This window comes from Microtus pennsylvanicus, chromosome 3, assembly GCF_037038515.1.
Source record: "Microtus pennsylvanicus isolate mMicPen1 chromosome 3, mMicPen1.hap1, whole genome shotgun sequence".
Lineage (NCBI taxonomy): Eukaryota > Metazoa > Chordata > Mammalia > Rodentia > Cricetidae > Microtus > Microtus pennsylvanicus.
In genome coordinates, this window is record NC_134581.1 from 8,432,501 (window position 1) to 8,454,260 (window position 21,760).

At 44.7% G+C, this 21,760-nt stretch overlaps 1 protein-coding gene across 5 annotated transcripts in view; it reads right to left on the reverse strand.

Annotated features, from left to right (window-relative positions):
• Gadl1 (glutamate decarboxylase like 1) overlaps nt 1-21,760 on the reverse strand; it is a 179,039-nt gene that overhangs the window by 29,537 nt on the left and 127,742 nt on the right. For all 5 annotated transcript variants that reach the window (XM_075964241.1, XM_075964243.1, XM_075964239.1 and 2 more), the window contains one exon: nt 18,203-18,292. In XM_075964241.1, coding sequence (XP_075820356.1) covers nt 18,203-18,292 — 90 coding nt within the window. The remainder of the gene's footprint in view (nt 1-18,202; nt 18,293-21,760) is intronic.

Genomic DNA, 21,760 nt, shown 5'->3' on the forward strand with positions numbered 1-21,760 from the left:
AAGGCAGAAAGACAATGCTCAGGAAGTGTCACAAAGAACAAGTGCAAGTCCTCTGAGAACATGCAATGGGAGGAGGCTTGCTTTTCCTGAACACATGCATGCAGGCACACATGTGTGCATGTGAAGGTGAGAAGACAACCTGGGTGGCGTCCCTCAGGACCTGTCTGCCTCAGTTCTTTGAGATATGGTCTCTCATTGGTCTGGAGTCTGTGGATTAGCCTAGGCCGGCTGTTCATCAAGGCCCGGGGTCCTATATGTCTCCACTTCCCTAGTCCTGGGATTACGAATACGTGCCTCTCTCTCTACTAGATTTTTATAATGTGGGTGAACTCAGGTTTTCTAACTGAGCTACTTCCCCAGACTTTTCCTTTTTATTTTTCCTGGTGACCCTGTTCAAGAGGATCCAGCCTCGTGTATTGCCATCAGCTAAGTCTCTCCATGTTTGCTCCCTGATCTAGAGGTCTTAAATCACTTTTGCAGAGTGCTTCACCATCCTTGCCAAAGGCAGCCCTTGCTGAGACCTGGTACAAGTGCCAGCTTTTTAATAAAGTCATTTTCTGAGCCTCTGGTGGAAGCCACGAGGGTCTGGCTCAGCATTTCCCTGGCTTCTCTCCTTAGCATCCTACCATCCAGTGTAGATATCGCTACATTGCTTTGTAGCTAAGGGATCTGACATGATTGACAGCTGCCTTGTTGTAATTCCATGTGTTATCATTTCAGAAATCAGTGGGAGAAGCAGCGTCAGGGAGGAATACACTTTGCCTAGCGCAGATCATGGTAGAGAGGGTGGGATCTAGGGCTGGCACGTCTTGGGGCACAGAGTGCAGAGGTGAATACTCTCTGGGAGGAGCTTGATGGTCAGTCCAGTGTGGAATATGCTTTTCAGTCACTTCCCCATGAGCTTTCTATGAGTTTATATGTCTTTTTTTAAAAAATGGATTTAGTTTTATTTTATGTATATGTTTGTGTGCCTGTTGGTCTGTGTAAACCGTGTGAGTGCACTGCCCATAGCAACCAGAAGAGGGCGCCAGATCCCCTAGACACTGGAGTTGCAGATGATTGTGAGCTGCTACATAGGTGTTGGGGAGGGAACTGAGTCTCCTGCCAGAGCAGTAAGATTTCTTAGCCATTGAACCATCTCTCTAGCTTAAGATCAGCCATTTTCCCAACACATACATGATGTTCCTGCTAGCAAAGGATCCACACTGGGAGTCAGAACATGTAATCTTAGCACTGTCAGGATTTTGCTAGTTCATTTTCTAGCAAACACCACGGCCAAAAGTAACGTAAGGAAAACAAATTCATTTTGAAGTATGATTCAGAAGGGTAGCATCCATAATGGCCAGGAAAGCGTGACAACATCCAGAAATGGTAGCAGTGCTAAGAGCTGGGAGCTGAGGGATTGCATCTCTATCCCATACGGGAACCGGGAACCGGAGAGAGCAGGAACTGGGGTGAGGCTATTAACTCTGAAAGTCTCCTCCCAGCAACACATTTTATCTACAAAGTCACAATTCTAAAGAGTCCATAATCTCTCCAGACAGCACCACAAATGGGAGACCAAGTGTCCAAATGCGTAAGTGAGCCTAGGGGTGAGGTGGGGCATATCCATTCGAACCGCAGAGACAGCTGTCTAGAGGGGATTTTTTTTTTAATTCCATGTTGCAAAACCTAACCAAAACAGCACCTTAATGTGGCAGATTTACTTCCTTTTCAGAAATATCCCCACTTCTTCACTCCCATGGCAGAAACACTTCTCATTGCACCACTGGCACTGGCTTTCACTATACAGTGGGTAGTTCTGGCACCGCCGTGATAGGGCATGGTCTCTACAGGCTAGTTCTGGCTCCCACAGAAGAGGGGAGGGCATGGTCTCTACAGGCTAGTTCTGGCTTCCACAGGGGAGGGGAGGGCATGGTCTCTACAGGCTAGTTTTGGCTCCTACAGGGGAGGGGAGGGCATGGTCTCTACAGGCTAGTTCTGGCTCCCACAGGGGAGGGGTGCATCCTCCACAACCTTTCAGTGTTGGGCCGAGCTCTCCAACTTGCTTTGGTTAACTATTAGTAGCTACTTAACATGATCTCACCCCTCTGCCATGTCCATCAGAACCCCCTTCTCATGCCCATAGGTTCAAGGAAGAGGGTAGGAAGTTCACACAGGGCCATGTAAGGAAAGTCCAACACAAGCAAGCAGCCAACATCTTCCCTTTCCAGGCAGAGAAGAGCGATGCATGCTGGCTGCTTTGTGATTGACAGTGTCACAGTGTTACCATGACAATCCATTTTCTTTCTAGAAAACAAGAAAGGAAATTCTCTTTTCCGGAAAAAAAAAGAAGGTTTGCTGTACTAGATACAGAAAGCACAACTTGTATCAAAAGTTAGACACTGCCTCAGCTCCTCTCCCTCACACTTGGCTTCCTCTTTGAGAAGTCAAAGTCTTCCCCCACCACACCCCCACTTACAGTTGAACTCATCACGTAGTTGAGAATGCTCTTGGAACTCCTGATCCTCCTGACAAGTGTGCACCTCCACCCAGCAGGACACGTTCCTTTCATTTCCATAGCAACAGACATTACTAAAGCGATAGCTCTTTCCCAGTGTTTCCTCCAGCACTCCAGCCTATCGACAGGCGCTCCTCTTCCTCCAGCCTTGGCCCCTTTAGTTGCCACTTGACTTGAATCTTTCTGCGTGGAGCACTCCCACTTCAGTCTCTCTCAGGCTCTAAATGTTTCCTTCAGAAAAGGACTGCACCCACGCTGAACTCTTCCTAGAATCCCTTACATGGATGGAAGGCCCGAACCGCCTCCCTCAATGATGCCTCTAGATCTGTTCTACAATCTCTTTCTCCTACTGACCATGCCCCGGGCCAACCATACACATGCAATCTCAGTGGTCAATACTTATCCCTCACCAAGTCACACGCACACTTAATAACTGCCAAGCTTTTCATAGCTGCAATGATTGTGGTTTTGACATTAATCACCCTGGGAATTATTCAAGTTACTGGAGGTTTCATATCAAAGAAATACTAACTGGAATAATTTTGAGATGCAAAAAGAAATCTTGATAACTAGACTCTGCACTGAATACACTGCTTTCAGAATTCTACCATACTCATTATGTTAAAAAATGAGAAGCGGGGGCCTATGGACAGATGCTAGCACATCTAATAGAAAGCAGGACAGTAATCTGATGATGCAGCTAAGACATGGGGAAGCTTCAGCCACTCCTCCTGCGGTTAGCAAGATTAGAGGTTGATTTCCCATGCTGCCCTACTCAAAAATCAATGGCTAGTAAAAATGTGCACATTATCAATTCAAACTGGCCAAACAAGGATTAAACGTTACCATGTGGAACACAGCCCACAAAAATATTTTGCAACTAGATTTCTCCTTCCAAATTACCAAGGATACAACATCATTTTTCTTGTAGGCATTGCAGGATGAGCCTCTGAACTCACTCGGTATGTAAATCAAGTATCGTATGGGTGCTTTCTTTACCTATTTCAAAGGGCCCAGCCAAATTCCTTCTTAAGTTGTAGAGCTGATAGCTCAGGCCAATAGCTCAGTGGGTAGTCACACAGCATGAAGATCCATAACTCAAGTAAAAGGAGGCATGGGTTGGCACACACTTCTAGCCCTAATCCTTGGGAAGCAGAGAAAGGTGAATCCCTGGGGTTCAGAGAGAAAATCTATCTCAGATAGCAAGAGGAATAGCATCTTGAGGAATAACGCACCGACATGTGTACCTCTACAAGCACATATACACATCAGCATACAAGCACACACATGCACACACACGCACACACACACATGCACACATATGCACGCATACTTTTCCATTGCATGCCCTGTAGAGTATGGGTTACTCTGTGTGTGTTTTATGTGATTATTTCACAGCATTGTGTGTTTTGCACTAGTTGAGTCTGTGTGTGTGCACATGTGTACAAATGAAACATGAATAAACACCCTTCCCTGATTCTGTACCAGATCCTTGTTCCTTACTCCATGAGTTTCAAACCTAGACCAAACTTTATCTCACCGAAAGCATCCAGATTAAGCAGGTTGTAGAGATCACAAAAGAGGCTACAAGGAGCTTCACAGAGCTATCTGTGTGGAGGAGTGGATCGAGCAATGACTGCATTGCAGCTAAAAGATTACACAGGACATTGTTCCGTACTCATGCACAGCCCTGTGCAGCATCGGGGATAACCACTCACGATGCTGAAACTGTGGTTACTATCTTGCAAAGCAATGCAGAAATGATGCAGTTCATAAACATGCCACATACCCCATACCACACAACATGTAGATCACATATGTGTGGGTATATGTGACCCTATTTTCCACATATGTAAGACATGGGGAAAACAAGATTGTAGGAGGGGTGAGGGTCTAAGAAAAGGAGGCTCCTGGCACTGAGACCTAAGGAAACTACTCAGATTCTGTATACAGATCTGGGGCCTCCAGAGGAACCTCACAGGCAAAGACATGAAAAGTGTGGAATCTGGAGGAAGCAAAGGCCCTGAATGTCTCAACTTTCCTCCTTTGTGACCTGCACTCTACAGAAAAGGCATGACAGGTCTTTAGAAAGGTAACTGGGGTTCCATCTCTAAAGACCTGCTGATTGTGCAGGGAGAGGCACCAGTAGACACCAAGTGACCCGGTTGACATGGGCTGTGGCAGTGATCGAGGCAGGTGAAGGAGGTGTCTGCCAGCTACTTTCCTTATGGTTGTTACCAAACAGCTGAGAGAGCAAGTTAAAGAAGGAAGGATTTACCCGGGGTCATAGTTTGAGGGTGCTGTCCATCTTTGGCTGGGGAAGCACGGTGGTGATCATATGGCTTTGATGCAGTGAGAACTGCATGCTGCTACTTGGCTCATTTCCCCCTTTCAGCAGTTCAGGCCCCAGTCGCAAGGTGGTGGGTGCTGCCAGCATTTAGGATGTACCTTCCCTCTTTAGTTAAAGACCCACACAGACAGACATGCCCAGAGGTGTGTCTCCTAGGTGATTCCGAACCCAGGCAACTTAAGACAAACTATCATCAGGAGGAGAACACACTCTGAATACAATTTTTTTTTCCTATATGGTCCTTCAATGTGTATTCAAAGTTTTCATATGATTTTTCTGAAAAATTTTATATGGTATAAAAAATCAGATGAAACCTACCTACAGTGTAACAGGCTAATACCTCATCCCCACAAAACAGACACTAGACATTTAATAACACTTTGCAAGCCTATAATCACATTTTATTCAGTGTACTTTCTATCTCCTGATAAAAATGTATCTGTATGTCTATGGGTATATGTGAATATATATTCAAATTCTGCATAATAGATTTGTATATAATATGTACAAATGGGGTAAGGGTCCAACTGCATGATTAGGGTAAGGGAAAAGTGTTTGTTTTGTTTTTTAGTTACAGTATGTAGCCCCAGCGGTCCTGAGACTTGCTATGTTGACAAGTTTGAGTCTGGCCTGGCCTCAAACGCACAGAGATCAGCTGCTTCTGCCTCCCAAGTCCTGGGATTAAAGGTATATATCACCATGCTTGGATAATGTGCATTTACTATTATTATTTGTGTGTATGTATGTGCGCATGCACATGTGTAGGGGTGTGTATGCATGTGTCTATGCATGCATGTGGAGCCCAGATAAATACCTTGGTTATCCTTCCTCAAGCTCTGTCCACCTTGACTTTTACTTTTAAAGTGTTTTTGTGCAGGCGTGTTCATATGTGTAGAGAAGCCTATGTCTGCGCACAAGTACGTGGTCAGAGGCTGGTGGCGGACATCATCCTTGGTCATCCTGTACCGTATTTATGGAGACAGAGTCTCTCAGACCCAGAGCTCGCCAATTCGGCTGGTTTAGTTAGCCAGTCACCCCGAGGAGCCTGTGCTTTTGCCTCTTGAGTGTGGGATTATAGGCAAGCTGCCACATCTGCCTGACTTGTAATAGCTGGAGAGAAGGCCAGCTCTGTTTACATGGCAAGTATTCTCTCCACTGAGACATATCTCCAACTCTATCTTGTTTGCCAGATGCTGTCTCTCACTGGCCTGAAGGTCACTGGGTAGGGTATGCTGTCTGGTTACTGAGCCCCAGAGATCTGCCTCTCTCTACCTCCTCTACCTCCCCACAGCATACACTGTCATGTCTCACTTCTTCTTTACCCGGCTTCTGGGGATCAAACTGAAGTCCCTATGCCTGCATGCCAAATATTTTACTGCCTGAACCATCTTCCAAGGCCTTCCTTTATATTCTCATTTGGTTTGTTTTTCATACAGGAGTCTCATTCTAGGTGGGCCTGGACCATCGCACTTATTCAAAGCTGGTATCATACCCTCCATATCCAGAGTACTAGGATTCCAGGGGTGTATTTTTATGGCCAGTTAAATTTCCTTATGTTCTTTTTTATAAGATATTACTTTTTATTTGTATTATGTGTTTATGTGAGTGGATTTGAGTTTGTGCATATGAGTGCAGTTACCTACAGAAGCCAGAAGAGGGAGCCGAAGCTGAAATTATAGGCAGTTACTCCACCTAACTTGTGGGGGTGCGGGGGGGTTGGTTGGGGGGGGACTGGCCTCTGGTCCTCAAGAGCATCAGACTTTGTTATTGCTGAGTCATCTCTCCAACTGCTGCTTTTGTCATATTTTTGATGACACCGGACAGATAAAGAAATGCTTGGTAACTGACCAAGCCATGAAGGATCACAGCCAGAAGGGCAGGGGTACTGGGATAACCCATTCATCTCTAGAGACAGTAGCTTAAATGCTACCAAAAATCTTAACAGAGCATCCTTTAAAAAAAGACAAGAAAACCTTTTAAAGTTCCAAAATTCATATGCAAAAGTTAAAACACCCTTCCCGGGGCTGGAGAGGTGGCTCAGTGGCTAATAGTATGTGTTGATCTATCAGAGAAGCCGGGTTTGGTCCCCAGCAGCCACAGTGATTCACAAACCTCCATATCTCCAGTTATAGGAGATCCAATGCCTTCTTCTGACCTCACAAGGCACACACAGTGCACATAGATACTTGTGGGTAAAATGCACATAAAATAAAAAGGATAAACCTAATTTTAAAATATTAAAACATCATATGTTAATAAGTCACTTTACAAAAGAATAGCAACAAAAAGGTAGTTTTTGGCTGACTACAGATTACATTATAAAGCAACTTCCTTCAAACTCATGATTCCTGGCCCCAAGGCCAGAAACACAAATTTCTAGAATGGTTTATGGTATCCAGAAATAGAATCGAGAATTTTAAAAAATATAACACACAAATAACACTAACTTTGCTAATGATGTTAGTGGAAAGAATTAGTTAATAAATTGAATTGGAATGTCTGTGCATTAATTTGGGGAAATGATTAAACTGAATGAATATTTCACTCTGTACTCAATACTACCCTCCACATGGATGAAGGACTTAAACACAGACTATTGACTGATGGGAAAGTCAGCGGGAGATGGATTAGAATATTTATCAGGTTCATGAGACAACAGTAACTTCAGCTTTGAAGTCTTGGAATAAATCATGAGGAAAAAGACTGACAGATTTGAATATATAAAAAATTCAAAACTTCTATACAGAGGGGGGAAAATCCAACAAGACTAAAATGAAAAGGCATTGTGCTGAGGGCAATATTTGCATGCCAGGTGACAAACAGCATTCTCAAAGGCAGGCTATGTACACCCTCATTCAAATTTATCAGGGAAACATCTGATTTCAAAATACAAATATGCAAAATATGAGAAAGCTAAATACATAGAGAGGCACAATCCATCAAGAGGGAGAAGCAAGAAAATCATTTGGCTGCCAAGAATTAATACAATGCACAGTAAGGCAGACCCAAGACACCACCAGTTTCCCTTCCTAAGCCCATCCTCCACTGTCCATCAGTGATACCCAGCGTGGCCACAGCTGTGTGCAAGACTGTGGACTCTCTTCTGACTTTCAGAATTGCAAATGGGTCCAAAGTCATTAAAGATTAATCGCATAAAGGCTCTAGATAAGCTTAGCGGTTAAGAGCAGATACTGCTCTTGCAGAGAACCTGAGTTGGCTTCCTGGTATCTATGTCTGGCAGCTCACAATTCCCTGGACTTTAGCCCCAGAGGATTCAATTCCCTCTACTACCTATTCTTTAAAAATACAAAATCATCTTAGAATAGTTCACAGTTTACAGGCTCATCCAGGCTCAAATGCCACACAAATTCCACAGTCGGCAACAACATTTGGGACAGTTTGCAATGTGGAAAAAGTAAAAATCAAAAGTGGGTGTGAGCATTGCAGGATTGAAGGCTGGGGTGCGGCTTAACGGTAGAGGACTCGCTCTGCATGCTCAAGGCCCTGGGTTTGAAGCACAGCATTGCATAAGCTGGATATAGTGGCACCACCTATAACTCTGGCACCTGGAAGGTCGAGAGGCAGGAGGATCAGAGGTCCACTGTCATCCTTGCCTATATACCAAGGTTGAAGCCACCCAAGACACATGAGACCCAAAGTCAAAGGACAAAAGTGGTGGCTCATGACTTTAATCCCAGCACTTAAAAGGCAGAGGCAGGTGATCTCTAGGTCTGGGGCTACCATGGACTACAGAGAGATTTCCACATGACCCAATCTGCATAGTGAGACTCTGATCCAAAGAAAGAAAGGAAAGAAGGGGATGCCAATATGAAAATATCCATCAATTGTTGTTTACAGTGACAAAATCCTTGAGCCACCCACACACCCACACTCATGACACTTATGGGGAACTGTCAGCTGTATCTGTGGGTTTATAGATTATAGCAGACTGTTACGCAGTGCTCATGACTTCATTCTAGAGTTTCCTCTGATAGGATTGAGAGATACAGATAGATGATAGGCAGGCAGACAGACAGACAAAGGGATGGATTGGTGGTGAAGAAACTTGAGGGGGACACATCAGGAACAGGAAATCATGTCACCACCTCCGCTTTGTCCAAGCCTGTCATGTCTCCTAGTTTTGCTGAACAGTATATGGGGGGGGGGCATTTGGGAAAGAGGAGAAGAGAGAGGAGGTAGGAGGAGAGCTCAGGACATGGCAGCAGAGAGTGGAGACTGGAGAGGAGGTGCTGGGTAGGGTGCAGCCCTAAAGGCAAATGCGGAAGAGTTGGCTGCCTGCGGAGGCAGGGGCATGGCTTTCTCTAAGTACAGGAGATCACAGAAGCACAAATGCACACATGAGGGGAAGTGATGGAGCAGACTGATCCTTTGAGAATTCCATCCACTGCCTGCCTAGGTAGGCAGTTTTGGTGACTGTTACTCTACAAGTCTGCATTCTTTCCACAGGGCTTGTCAGTTCTGAGTGGCCATTTCCAGCCAGGAATAAAGCAATGATCAGAGCCACCAGCAGGGGGCAGCTTTGGTACTGGCAAAGGAGCTTCAAAGATAATTGGGGAAACTTTTTGTCCTTTAGCCCAGGGCCCATTCTTTATTCTGCAACAATAAATTTCTCATCGTGTCCAGTGCAATTTCCTTAATGGCTGTGTTGTGGGTATGAATTTTGTCCTGTAAACTCAAGTGCTCAAGAAATGTCACCAGATGCTATTTCCTCTAAATAAAAATCAAATCCAAGGCAGGCCACCGTCCTGAAAGGCCAGGCAGAAAGTCCATCCTCGGTAATGACTATGGTTCCCACGGACCCGTCTAGTCCATCTTAGAGCTTACAACGACTTCTCCCTCTGGAGAGCTTGCCCCCTGCAGCCTCACCTCCTCTGGGCCTGCCTCCCCACTCTGCTCAAGTTCCACAAGTTCACCTTGGACTTGGGAAATACCCCAGAAGAGAGAGGGTCTTTGGGGCACGCAAGCCTTAGGAGCAGTGAGGAGCCCCGAGGCCCCTTGTCATTCAGGGGATGGGGAAATGAAGAAATAGGTGACAAGATGCATCCAGACATCCTAACTGCACTGTCAGTCCGGACACGGGTTTACAGCCCTGACACAGCCCACTTCTACCACTGATTTGTGGGTCTAATGTCCGACAGGGAGGGGTTTTCCTTCTATATGGATTTTACAGTCAACCCTAGGGGTGGATGATGGGCTGGGAATGACCACCACATGAGCCCCCCTGGAAGAAACAGAAAACAGAGAATTGCAAAAACAGGGTATAGGAAAAAAAAAAAAGTAAAAGAGAATTGAGGATTCCAGGATTTAAGAACTGGGGAATGAACTCATCTGGCATTTGCTTAGCATGCAAAAGATCCTCGGTTTGACTTGCAGTGTTACATAAAATAAAGTGAAAGCACACTTACACACAACACACATACACTATATTCACATCACATTGTACACATAACACATACCCCCCACACACACACACACATTGGAAGCACAGTTTAGCTGGCAAACTCTTGGCCAGGTAAGCATGAAATCCTGAATTTGAGCCCCTACAGCCCAAGTGAAGATATTGGCTGTGGTGGTGCATGGTTACAACCCATCCTGGCCCTAGGGAGATGGAGTTAGACAGGTGGATTCCTGGGACTTGTTGGGCAACCAACTAGTCTATTGGTAAGGCCCAGGCTAGTGAAGAGCCCCTGTTTTAACAAGGGAGAGAGCTACTGAGAGAGACACCAACAGTTGATCTCTTGTCTCTACTTACACACATGTGTGTGGCCACTTCCACTGTGAACACACACGAAGATACACTCAAATAAAATAAAATGGAAAGTAAATAAAGTCAATGTCTACATTAGATGCTCCTTAAATGTAAAACATAAAGCAAGTTTAACCTTGATATCTCCTAAAACTGGAAAATTTCAAGATTATATCAGCAGTTATATGCCACATGATTGTCAAAGGGGCCTTGTTTTTTTTTAATTACTAAAACTAAATAAAAAACCTGGGGCTGGAGAGATATTTCAGCAGTTAAGAGCACTGGTTGTTCTTGCGGAGAACCCGGGTTTGGTTTGCAGCACCCACATATTGACTCACAACTGTCTGTAACTCCAGTTCCAGGGAATCCAATGCCCTCCTCCTCCTGTGAATACAATGTAACCAGCTGATCCTCCTCCTGTGGATACAGTGTGAGCAGCCACCCCTGGTTCTGTGGATACGATGTAACCAGCTGCCCCCCTGGTCCTGTGGATACAATGTGACCAGCTGCCCTCCATTCCTATGGCCCTCACCCAGCCCCCTTGCCATAATAGCATTTATCCTCTTGAACCATAAGCCCAAATCAAACCTTCCCCCCGAAACTGTTATCTATCAGGTATTTTGTTTCATAGCAAGGGGAGAATTAACCAGTACAATTTCTGCCTCTTTCTCTGCATATACACATAAATACACACACACACACACACACACACACACACACACACACAGATCACTATATATGAATACAATTTTTCAAAATTGGTATGCTTTAGTAGTTGATTTTTAAATTGTTTCTTCCCAATTAGTGATATATATTAATTGTCAGAACATTAAATTTGCCTAAAGATTATGTACTAAAACATAACTAGTTCCTTAGAGTTGGCTATTTAGTTACTTCTTATAATATTGTTGTTTTGAATAGCTGTGAACCTCTGAGTATATTTTCATTCCTCACAATTCTGCTACTTTTTATAAGGAAACAGTTTTAAGGATAAAACTGATCAAAGAAAATGTACGCGAAATTATTAGCTAACTCTTACATATTAATTAACCCATTTCTATTAATCTGCATATTGGCATGAGGCTGTAGCTTACTGGTAAGGATCTGGCATCTGTCTCCTTTGGCAGCTACCTGGCATCTTCTTGACTCTGCCTACTCTATATATTTCTGTTTGAATTTCCCACATGGCTTTACTCTGCTAAGCCATTGGCCAAAACAGCTTTATTCATTAACCAATAAAGCAACACATATACAGAAGGACTTCCCACATAACTGGAGTGACATAAAACACACAAACCCTTAATTTCACCAAGCAGTGTTGCAATTAATATACTTTCTGTGTGATTTTTTTGGGAGTCTGGGCAGGTGGGAAACAAAAGAGCAGTCTCTGCTTACACTCCAGTAAGATAGCAAATTTATGTACCTACAAGAAGTTTAGAGAATGTACTGGGGCATGGCTTAGTCATTAACATGCTTGCCTTGCAAGCATGAGGACCTGAGATTAATATATCAGAACCCACATAAAAATCCAGGTGTGAGGACAGGTGCCTAGAACCCTAACACGGGGGAGGCTAGGTAGGATAACTCATGGACTCGCAGGCTAGGCTGCCTCTCCTAACTGGGTTCAAGGAGGAGTCCTCTGTCAAAAACAGGTGGAGAGCGATGGAGGAAGACATCTGATATAGACCTCTGGCATGCACGTGCACACATGTACATATGCACGTACCCACACACACATGTACACATGCACATGCCCCCGCACACACAGTAAAAAAAATCCTAGAGGACTCAGCTGACTCTCAGTCTCAGGCAGCAACACTCAAAATTGCACGTGGGGAACACATATGTGTGCAGATATCTGTAAGAATATGTGCGGAAGGCAGGAGTCAACCCCAGGTGTCAACTCCCACCTTTTTGTCTTTTATTTTCTCTTTTAAAGGTCATTGGCAGACCCTCTCACACTCCTGGAGTTCACTAAACCTGCTGGCCTGCAAGCCCCAGGGATCCCTCTGTCTCTACTGCTATCTCTAACCCATTCAGTGATGTCATGGGCATGCCACCACCCTTGACATTTTTCTAATATGAACGTTAGGAAACCAGTTCAGGTGTTTATGCCAGCACACAATCAGTTTTCTGACTGAGCTGTCTCCTTAGCCCCTCTATAACCATTAAAAGAAATTGTATTACATTCATTCATTCATCCATTCGCTGGTGTGTGTGTGTGTGTGTGTGTGTGTGTGTGTGTGTGTGTGTGTGTGTGTTTACCGTGATATAGGTAAATAGGTGAAGTGGTCACAGGACAACCTGCAGGGATCAGTTCTATTTTTCTACCATGTGGGTTCCAGGGATAGAACTCACGTCATCAATTTTGACCACAGTCGCCTTTGCCCACTGAGCCATCTGACCAGTCTCCATACCTATTTTTAATAGATGCCATTTTTGACTTCACGTAAATCAAGAGAAGTATTTTCTTCTAAACAAACTCGTGTGCTGTTTCTTGAGAATGTTATCACTACTGCTATACCACCCTTATTATTTTCAAGACAGACATTACCTGCCAGTAGTGTTCTCCCTTTGTGTAGACAACACTCACTGTGTTTCTCAGAGCACAGACAGGAATTTTACCAGGTCCAGACATTTTCATAAGCTGCCATGCACAAGTATTGGTGAGATAGAATGAAACATATATCTAATTATGAACCGCTTTGCTCTTTTCAGCACACATAAGACCTCATTTAGCCCTACAGAATTACAGGCATTGGGAATACAAAGCGAACGTTGTTAACAGTCTCTGTTGTGAACAGTAGTCACCGGGTCTGATGCAGAGAAGAGCTGCTGCTGCAGAGACTGGGGAGTAGCTCACAGTCCTGCAGTAGGCCAGAGCTAATGCAGCAGGACTAGAGACGCACATGTGCCGGGAGGAACAAAAGAGAAAGGCGATGCCAGGAGGCAAAGAGGCACAATCTAGGCAGGAAAGTAATGAGGACCTGAGATACAGTCGTGCCTGAAGGAGACACATCTGCAGAAGACACCTGAGAACAGCAGTCACACTAGCCTGTTGACTGAACAGTGACACAGAATGGATGTCACAGTCCTGCGTTCTCAGAAAGAGCCTCTCTGCTGTCTCTCTCTCTCTGTCTCTCTCTCTGTCTCTCTCTCTGTCTCTCTCTCTGTCTCTCTCTCTCTCTCTCTCTCTCACACACACACACACACACACACACACACACACACCCTGTGCCATGCCAGATTCATTTCTGAACAGGCCCTCTCCTCCAGCTGCGGAACGAGCCCCATCACCCCGTAGCTCTGTGACTTGGCAGCTCACCCAGCTAGTGTGACCAGAGGAGCAAAAACAAAAACCTTCTTTTCTTTTTTGCCTTATTTATTTGTTTGTGGTTCTCCATCCAATATAAATGAGGAAATGAATTTCGAGTGTGCTTTAAGTGAGCTCTAAATATAAATCATGTACTTACACTCTCACACTACGGTAAGCACAAAATCAGAGAGATCAACAGCAGATACATCTGCCTCACCTCTCCCTTTCCAAATCCGTCCGCAAACACCCATGTAGAGAGAGAATAACTAAGAACCCGAGGCCCCACAACAACTGCCTGCAGCATGTGCTTCTCCAGCCAGAAACAATCACGACAAAAGGCATGACATGCAACCGGACAAAGAGAATGGTGCTCTCAAAGGCAAAGAAGCATTTGCTCTTTTGTAAAAGATTCGCTTCTATTTCTCTCTCTCTCTCTCTCTCTCTCTCTCTCCCTCTCTCTCTCTCTCTCTCTCTCTCTGTGTGTGTGTGTGTGTGTGTGTGTGTGTGTGTGTGTGTGTTTCTGTCACTGTATGCCAGGTGTATGTGAATGCTGGCAGAGGCCAGACGAGGACATAAGAATTCCTGGATCTGGAGTTACAGCAACTGTGTGTTGTGTGATATAGGTGAACTCGGGTACTATGGAAGAACAGAAAGTGCCCTTAACCTCTGAGCCATCTGTCCAGCTCCAGCAACAAAGAAAAGGAGTGATGGTTACTAACTCTTGCAGAACAAATGTTGGCCATTGGGGGGATGAAAGACAATGTCTTAATGTGTGTTTGGTTTCCTGTGAAGGTGAGAAGAGCAGAATATATGGATTCTCTGATTTTAACTTACATATCTGTGAAGTTTGCAAAGACAAATATGACCCATAGGATTGTGTGATTGAACACTAGGCCCCATGACATTGAACTTTTAGGAGGCAGAGTCTTGCTGGAGGAAGCCCAGTAGGGGTGAGCTTTGAGAGTCTGCACCCTCACTCGACTTCTGCTTTCTTCTCTCAGCTTCCTGTGCACGGATGGAGATGTGATCTCCATCTCTGCTTCCTGCTCTGGCCCCTGCTGCCTCGCCTCTTCACCTTGATGGACTTTTGTCTGTAAGTGGCAATTGGTCATGGTATTTTTCATAGCAGCAACCAGTAATAAGCACAAGAGCCATTCCTGATTTTGGATTTTCACAGAGTAGAAGCAAAGGAGATGTATGACAAAACCAACCCTACCTTCCAGGAAGTCCTCTAGCTATCTTCATCTCTGTCTGTGCCATGGCACCAAATCAAAGAAACACCAGTGTCACATTCGGAATGATCTCTTCACAACCAAAAAATTATCTTCAGGCCTGGAACCATCTTCCTCAACTTGAAGCAGTTTCTCTTCGGACTCTGCCCAATAACCTCAGTCTCCATCCATCAACAGGAAAATTCTCCTCTAAACCTCACTCAAATTCCCACCCTGTACCACCCCACTCCCCTTGCAGCTTACCCACCATCTGCAATATATTTTCACGTGCTTTCTTATTTACATTCTGTGAGAAAATATCACTCGGACCTCAAGGCCCGGACAAGCTGTGGCACAAGGGTATGGCAAAGCCAGGACACGGAAGTCGCCCTGACTTCTCTCCATCAATGTTCCTGAATCGCTCTCTTTCTTGCTGTGACTAAACCGAGGACAAGCAGTCACTTAAGAAAGGGAGGGTTTCTGTTGGCTTGCAGTTTGAGGGACAGTCTACCGTGGCGAGGAAGTCATGGCAGCACGCTCTGGAGGCAGCTGCTCACACTGTACCCACAGGCAGCAGCTGGAGAGAGGTGAATGCTGGGGTCCAGTTCACCTTTCCCTTTTCATTCAGCCTGGACCCCTTGCCTAGGGAACGGTTTATATTTAGAACTGGTCTTCCCTCCTTGGGTCGATCTTTCTGGAAATGCCCTTACAGACACCCAAAGTTGTACCTCACCAATGCCTTAGGTATTCTTTAATCCAATCAAGTTAAAAAATTAAAATTAATCACCACTCTTCTTGAGCTCAGGTTTGACAGGAGATAGTCTACGTATCTACTGCTTAACTAGTATACCACAGTACACAAGGCGTAAATGTGCACTAAATATAAAGAAATGACCCAAGCTGAGAGGACATAGCATTGGGTAAGGCCACAGAGCGCCATAGCTCATAGGCAATGAAAGCTTTTCTCCCTCTTAATTTGCTTACGAAAAAAATTCCAAGCTCTGCTCGCCATTCTCGCATCCTTCGCTGCCCCTTCTCTTGACTCTCGTGATCTTCACATTCTGAACGTCCTCAGGATCTATTTCTCTCCAGCTGTTCCCCCCCTAGCATCCCTCTAGTGTGCAAAACTCCACTCCAGCCTCCCACAGGGAAGCAGAGGTTTGTCCCCTCTGCTTCTGCTGCAAGCTGAGCTTATCTTCATCACTCCCGTCTGTCTCTTTCCTTGCTGTATCCCTGAACATGAACTTGTCAAGGGCATATACCAAGTTCTTTTGATATTTGTCTCCCTAGTGCTTAATACATCTATCCCTCAGTAAATGTTTACTGCTGCCTGTTTGGCAAGTCCTTTTCCTTCCTTTCAAAGGGCAAGTTGAAGGGCTAGCAACTGTCAGAAGCTGTTTAAATAATTACTGTTTCCTCCGGTGAGGGGAGGAAAGGGATCGCAAGATAAAGCTTTAGGAACTTGGGATGGCATCTTCTCTGCTTGCCTTGGGAGGAAGGGTACAGGGGATTGCCTAGTCTTAAGGGTACCATGAATTCTCACATGTATGTCATATGGCTGAAACCCCCAAGCTAATTTTCAATGTGTAGTTGTGAGTAGGGACAAGCAATGTTGACTACTGGTCCTTGGAAAGCAGAATAAGAAGCAGGATTTTGTTGGGCAGAGCCAGAGGCTCCTTCTCTACATTTTTAGCTCTCTACAGCTACCCGTGAAGCCTCTACTTGCTCTCAATGCCCAGGCTGTGACTCAGGGCTTTGACCCAACAAGAAAAAGTTAGGCACCTGCTTTACTGCTGAGCTGTACCCCGAACTTCTGCTTTATCACTGAGATGTACCCCAAGCCCCATAAAGACACTTCCAAGCATGTTTTATTCAGTTGAAAACCCAGGCCCCAGAATCCTTTAGTTTTTTTTTTCTTCCGAAAGTCCCTTGGCTGTGTGGTACAGGCTTCTCTGGTCAGGAGAATAGGATGTGGCTTACTGCCTAGCAACTCAGTGTCGGGGAAGAACGAGATGTGAGGTAACTGAGGAACACATCAGTATCAGCAACATGGTCTCCAGATGGTCAGCATGGTTCATGAAGGTTAAGAATCCTTGAAACTGTAGTTAGCTTGTTCCCTTTACATGAGAGACTAAGGCCCACGGCATTCTCCCACACATCAGCACTTGCTTTGTGGCTCTGACATGACCTGCTTTTGTAGACTTTTCTAAATAGTCATGAGAAGAAATATTCTACAAGGGAAATTCAGTCCATCACAAAGACAGAGGGCAAAAGGGTTCCCTCATCCCATGAATATACCAGCAATCTCATAAACATTCACTAAAGGCATAACACCAATTTCATAAACATTCACTAAAGAAATACCACCAATTTCATAAACATTCATTAAAAATGTCGTTAGAATATACAACATAGAATCTACTGGACTCTCCCTGCCTGCCTAGTTTGGGTTAGCTCTGTCTAATTTCTCTTTGGAGTTTTCCTTAGTGAAATAATCTTTTGGCTTCTGCTCAGATTCTCTCTCTCTCTCCCTCCCTCCCTCCCTCCCTCCCTCCCTTCCTCCCTCCCTCTCTCCCCCCTCTGCATTTTTTTCTTCAAGAACACAAGAACTTCCCAAAGTAAGAATATCTGATTTAGGTTACATGTGTGCTTTCAAGTGCGGCGATTGATAGAAGGCTGAGAAGGAAATACACCTCCAGAAGCGAGAGCATCAGCCATTACGCACACCCATGCCTGTGAACCCTGCGACCAACTCACATTTTCAGAAGCTCTAATTTTCCTATGAAGGCAGAGCTTCTAAGAAAGTCTACAGTTATCCTGCACATGGCCCAGATGTTTCTGCATGTGTGTGTATGGATCTGGCAAGTCCATGTGCTAGATGTAAATACAGTTTACAACTGTTGGCATGCCATCAGTTGCCAGATGAGAGAAACGGCTGTAACTGAGGCGCTTCTCTGAGTCTTCAAGAGGCAGGCACACATGGAGTTATCCACAGACCAGTAGGTAGGTGCATTGAAGCCTTCTCCTCAAAAGAAAACACAACCCACTCATTACTCACCAAGCTAAGCTTCTTCCAGAACTCTGGTCCTTCTTCCATCTCTCTGAGACTCGGTGGAATGTACCAAAAGCAAATATTGGTGTATTCAGGCTGAGGATTAAAAAAAAATCATAGTAATAAGAATGCTGTTTTGTTACTTTAAGGTTAATCTTAGACAATAATTAAACAAAGACTTTTAAACTCCACACTAGGCTATTAAGAGTCACTAAATGTGTATAACTCAAAGCACAGCCAAACTCTTGCAGAGTAGATCTGCATGACTTCTGACAATTATTTTACTGGAGTTTGGATCTCTTTCCTCTACATTAAGGGTGGACTCAAAACCCAGTGCTTGCATGTGTGTGCATGCGTGTGCATGTGCACACCCACACAGTAACATAGCTATTGTCACAGGATAAGTCTCTGTCATCATTTGATCACAATGTAAGACAAACCATGCCAAAGACCAGAAGAAGACGTGTATTCAACCAGCATTGGATATGTTACGGGGTGGATTCTCAAGTAAGATACAGTTCCTTTTACTCAGAAGCCACTGCAAAGGAAATCCACCTCCTTCGGTGGACACTGGGCACTATCAGTGACTGAGATATTTTGATACTTTTTCACTACAAATATAAGTTACAAATGTTAGCTGGTAGCCAGTGCTGGCAGTTCTTACTAGGTCAGCTATGCCTGAACTGAACACTTTCTATAGTTCAGCTATGCCTGAACTGAACACTTTCTATAGTTCAGCTATGCCTGAACTGAACAGTGTTAGGGAACTATTGCATCTCTATAAGATTTCCTCTCACGGCTCAGGCCATTGTAAACCAGTATATGTATGTATGTACGTCCCATGTGTGTATAAAAATAGATGTATGTGTGTATGTATATGTGTGTATGAACTGCTATATCTATGTATCATTTCTACTTTCTGATTGTCTATCCTTCATCTATATATCTACCTTCCCCATCTGCTTATACATTTATCTACATATATCCCTCTCATTTCAAGTTACTGGGCCACTTTGTTTTTCTGCTTTTGAAAACAGACCCTACTGCATCGTCAATTTTTATTCATTGACGTTTGTATGAAAAGACTACAAAACATATCACAACAGCTTATCTGCGTGGCATACCACCTATGTCTCAAGCAGGCCCTAGGCCAGGCTATTCAGGTCTGTTTCCTTGTACAACTCTCTTTTAGCCATTGTGATGGTAACATCTTCTGTGGCCCCTACTGCTCAGCATCCTCTTGAGTGGCTCGGCTCCCTGAAGGGAGAGCTGACAAAGTGCGAAGCCCTTTGGCCACTTCACTGGAGGACGCTTGAGCCCCCATTGGTGGCATACATTCACTTCAGCCACCCTCAAAATGAGTGAGGAGGAGGAAGGTCTTGGCATGTTCACGAAGAACATGCTTGAGTTGTCTCCTAGGTCGTTCCTTCTGCAGCTTCTGTCTCGTGCGTGACTTTCTGCAAGCGCCTCCAAGCGCTAATGGTCGTTTTTAGAGCGGAATCATGCAGATGCCCTTACTTTTCATTTCCTTCACGTGTGAAAGCATGACTTCTGAGCACCATCGGAGTGCACTTGGTCTAGATTCTCTACAGACCATAACACTTGGAAGGCACAGAGAGGAAACTGACCGTGTGGTGAGGAAATGGTGTGGGGGAAATGGTGGCAGCGAGTACGCTACCCTAATCTTTTCAGGACTCCTTCCGTTATATTCTGTTTATCAAAGAGAAAAACAGGTGCTTTGTTATCAATACTAGGAAGGGTTATTGAAAAATTAATTAGTGACTCCCAATAGGTATTAAGTTCAAGTCTATAAAACAAAGTTGTATTTGGTTTATACACTATCTATCAGTAACAAAAAGAAGGTGGTATGATGTATGTTATTAGGTCTAAATGCAGACTCTAGCAGTAGATTAAATTATGCAAACATAGAATGAAGGAGAAGCTGACAAGGAGGATTTCAAAAGACTTTATATTCTTTTTTTGAAAACAAGATTGCAGCACTGTTTAAAGATGACAGCCGGGATAAAGCCCATGGTTTAGAGTCACGAGACTGGAATTCCAAACTCATTAGGCCACATTTCTGTATGTGCATGCATGCGAGTGTGTGTGTGTGTGTGTGTGTGTGTGTGTGTGTGTGTAGGTCAGAGATCAACTTTTAGCATCATTTCATAGGTACCTTCCACTTAGTATATGAGTCAGGGTCTCTCACCAGTCTAGAATTGCTAAGTAGGTGAGCTGTCTGGCCAATAAGCCCCAGAGATCCATCTGCCCATCCCTCCCTAGTGCTGACATTACAACCACACACCACGTAGCAAACTTTTCACATGGGTGCTGAAAATCAGACTCGGGTCATTTTGTTTGTACAGTAAGCATGTTATTGACTTCCATTTCCCCAGCTCTTCACCACGTCTTTTCTTAGACAAACGCCACAAGTTCTGGGCCTCTGCTTCCTACACTGTAATGCGGGTGACACTGTCTGCACCGTGGGCTCTGCTGCATGAGCAGACAGGGAATTTATTTCCAGCGGTTGGTAGCATATCTGCCACACAGCAGGCACTCCGTGAGGTTAATGACTATTCCTGGGGGCCATCCCGGTAGCAGGAGATGTCCTTTTCAAGTGGATGTACAGCCTCATTAAAATCTGCACTAGCTGAGACAAATCACTATGAATGTTTTTGGATACCATATTTGAAAGGGAATCCTAAGATGTATAGAGTATCTAAAGAAGGTCAACCAAATTGCTCAGCATCAGAAACAGAATTTCTGTGTTGTAGAAACTGGAGGAGAAATTAGAACTAGAATATCACTTATGTCGTATGCCTGTGCCCAGGAACTCAGAGACTCTGAAGGGAGTGGGGTGAAGTGGCTGATCGGCAATGAATGGGGGCTATCCAAAGAGAGACTGCTCTTATTGTCAGAAATTGATAGTGCATCGGGGGACACCAGAGTCTTCGGAGGACTGAAAAATAGTAAGAATGAGCAGAGGGCAGAGTTCAATGGCACAAAATTAAGGCAGAAATAGAGATACAGTTGGCTCTGCAGTTGGGCCTCCCCACATGCCATGCCCGGCTGCTCTGCTTGACTCTAGAGGCAGCGTGGAGACAGAGCTGAGTGGCAGCCTGGCTGTAACCTACGTTTCACAAAGTCACTCGAGCCTGAGATGGGCTAGAGAGGGTTTAGGTGCAAGGGGCAGGTCCTGCCAACCTGAAAAGTGATTGGCTCTTAGCCAAGATGGGGAGGAGAAGATGAAGCAGAAGAGAGGGGTGGGGAAAGACACCATCAGCAGTTTTGCTTGGACTGATCATGGTTCTAGTAACCCAAAGAAGAATGTGAACTTTTGGTAAGAAAAAGGCTTACATATCAACTTCAGGAGAGGTGAGCTGGAGATGAAGTGTCTGTGGAGTCTAGGGGAAACTACAGGATAAGCATACACAGAAGTTCAGGGTGGAGTTAAACACAACGACAACAGACGGCAAACCCAGACAACAGAATCTTCCAGGAGCTCAGAAAAGAGTATCGCAGTGGTATTAGACAAAGGCTGAGAAGAGAAAGTCACAGGAGGAG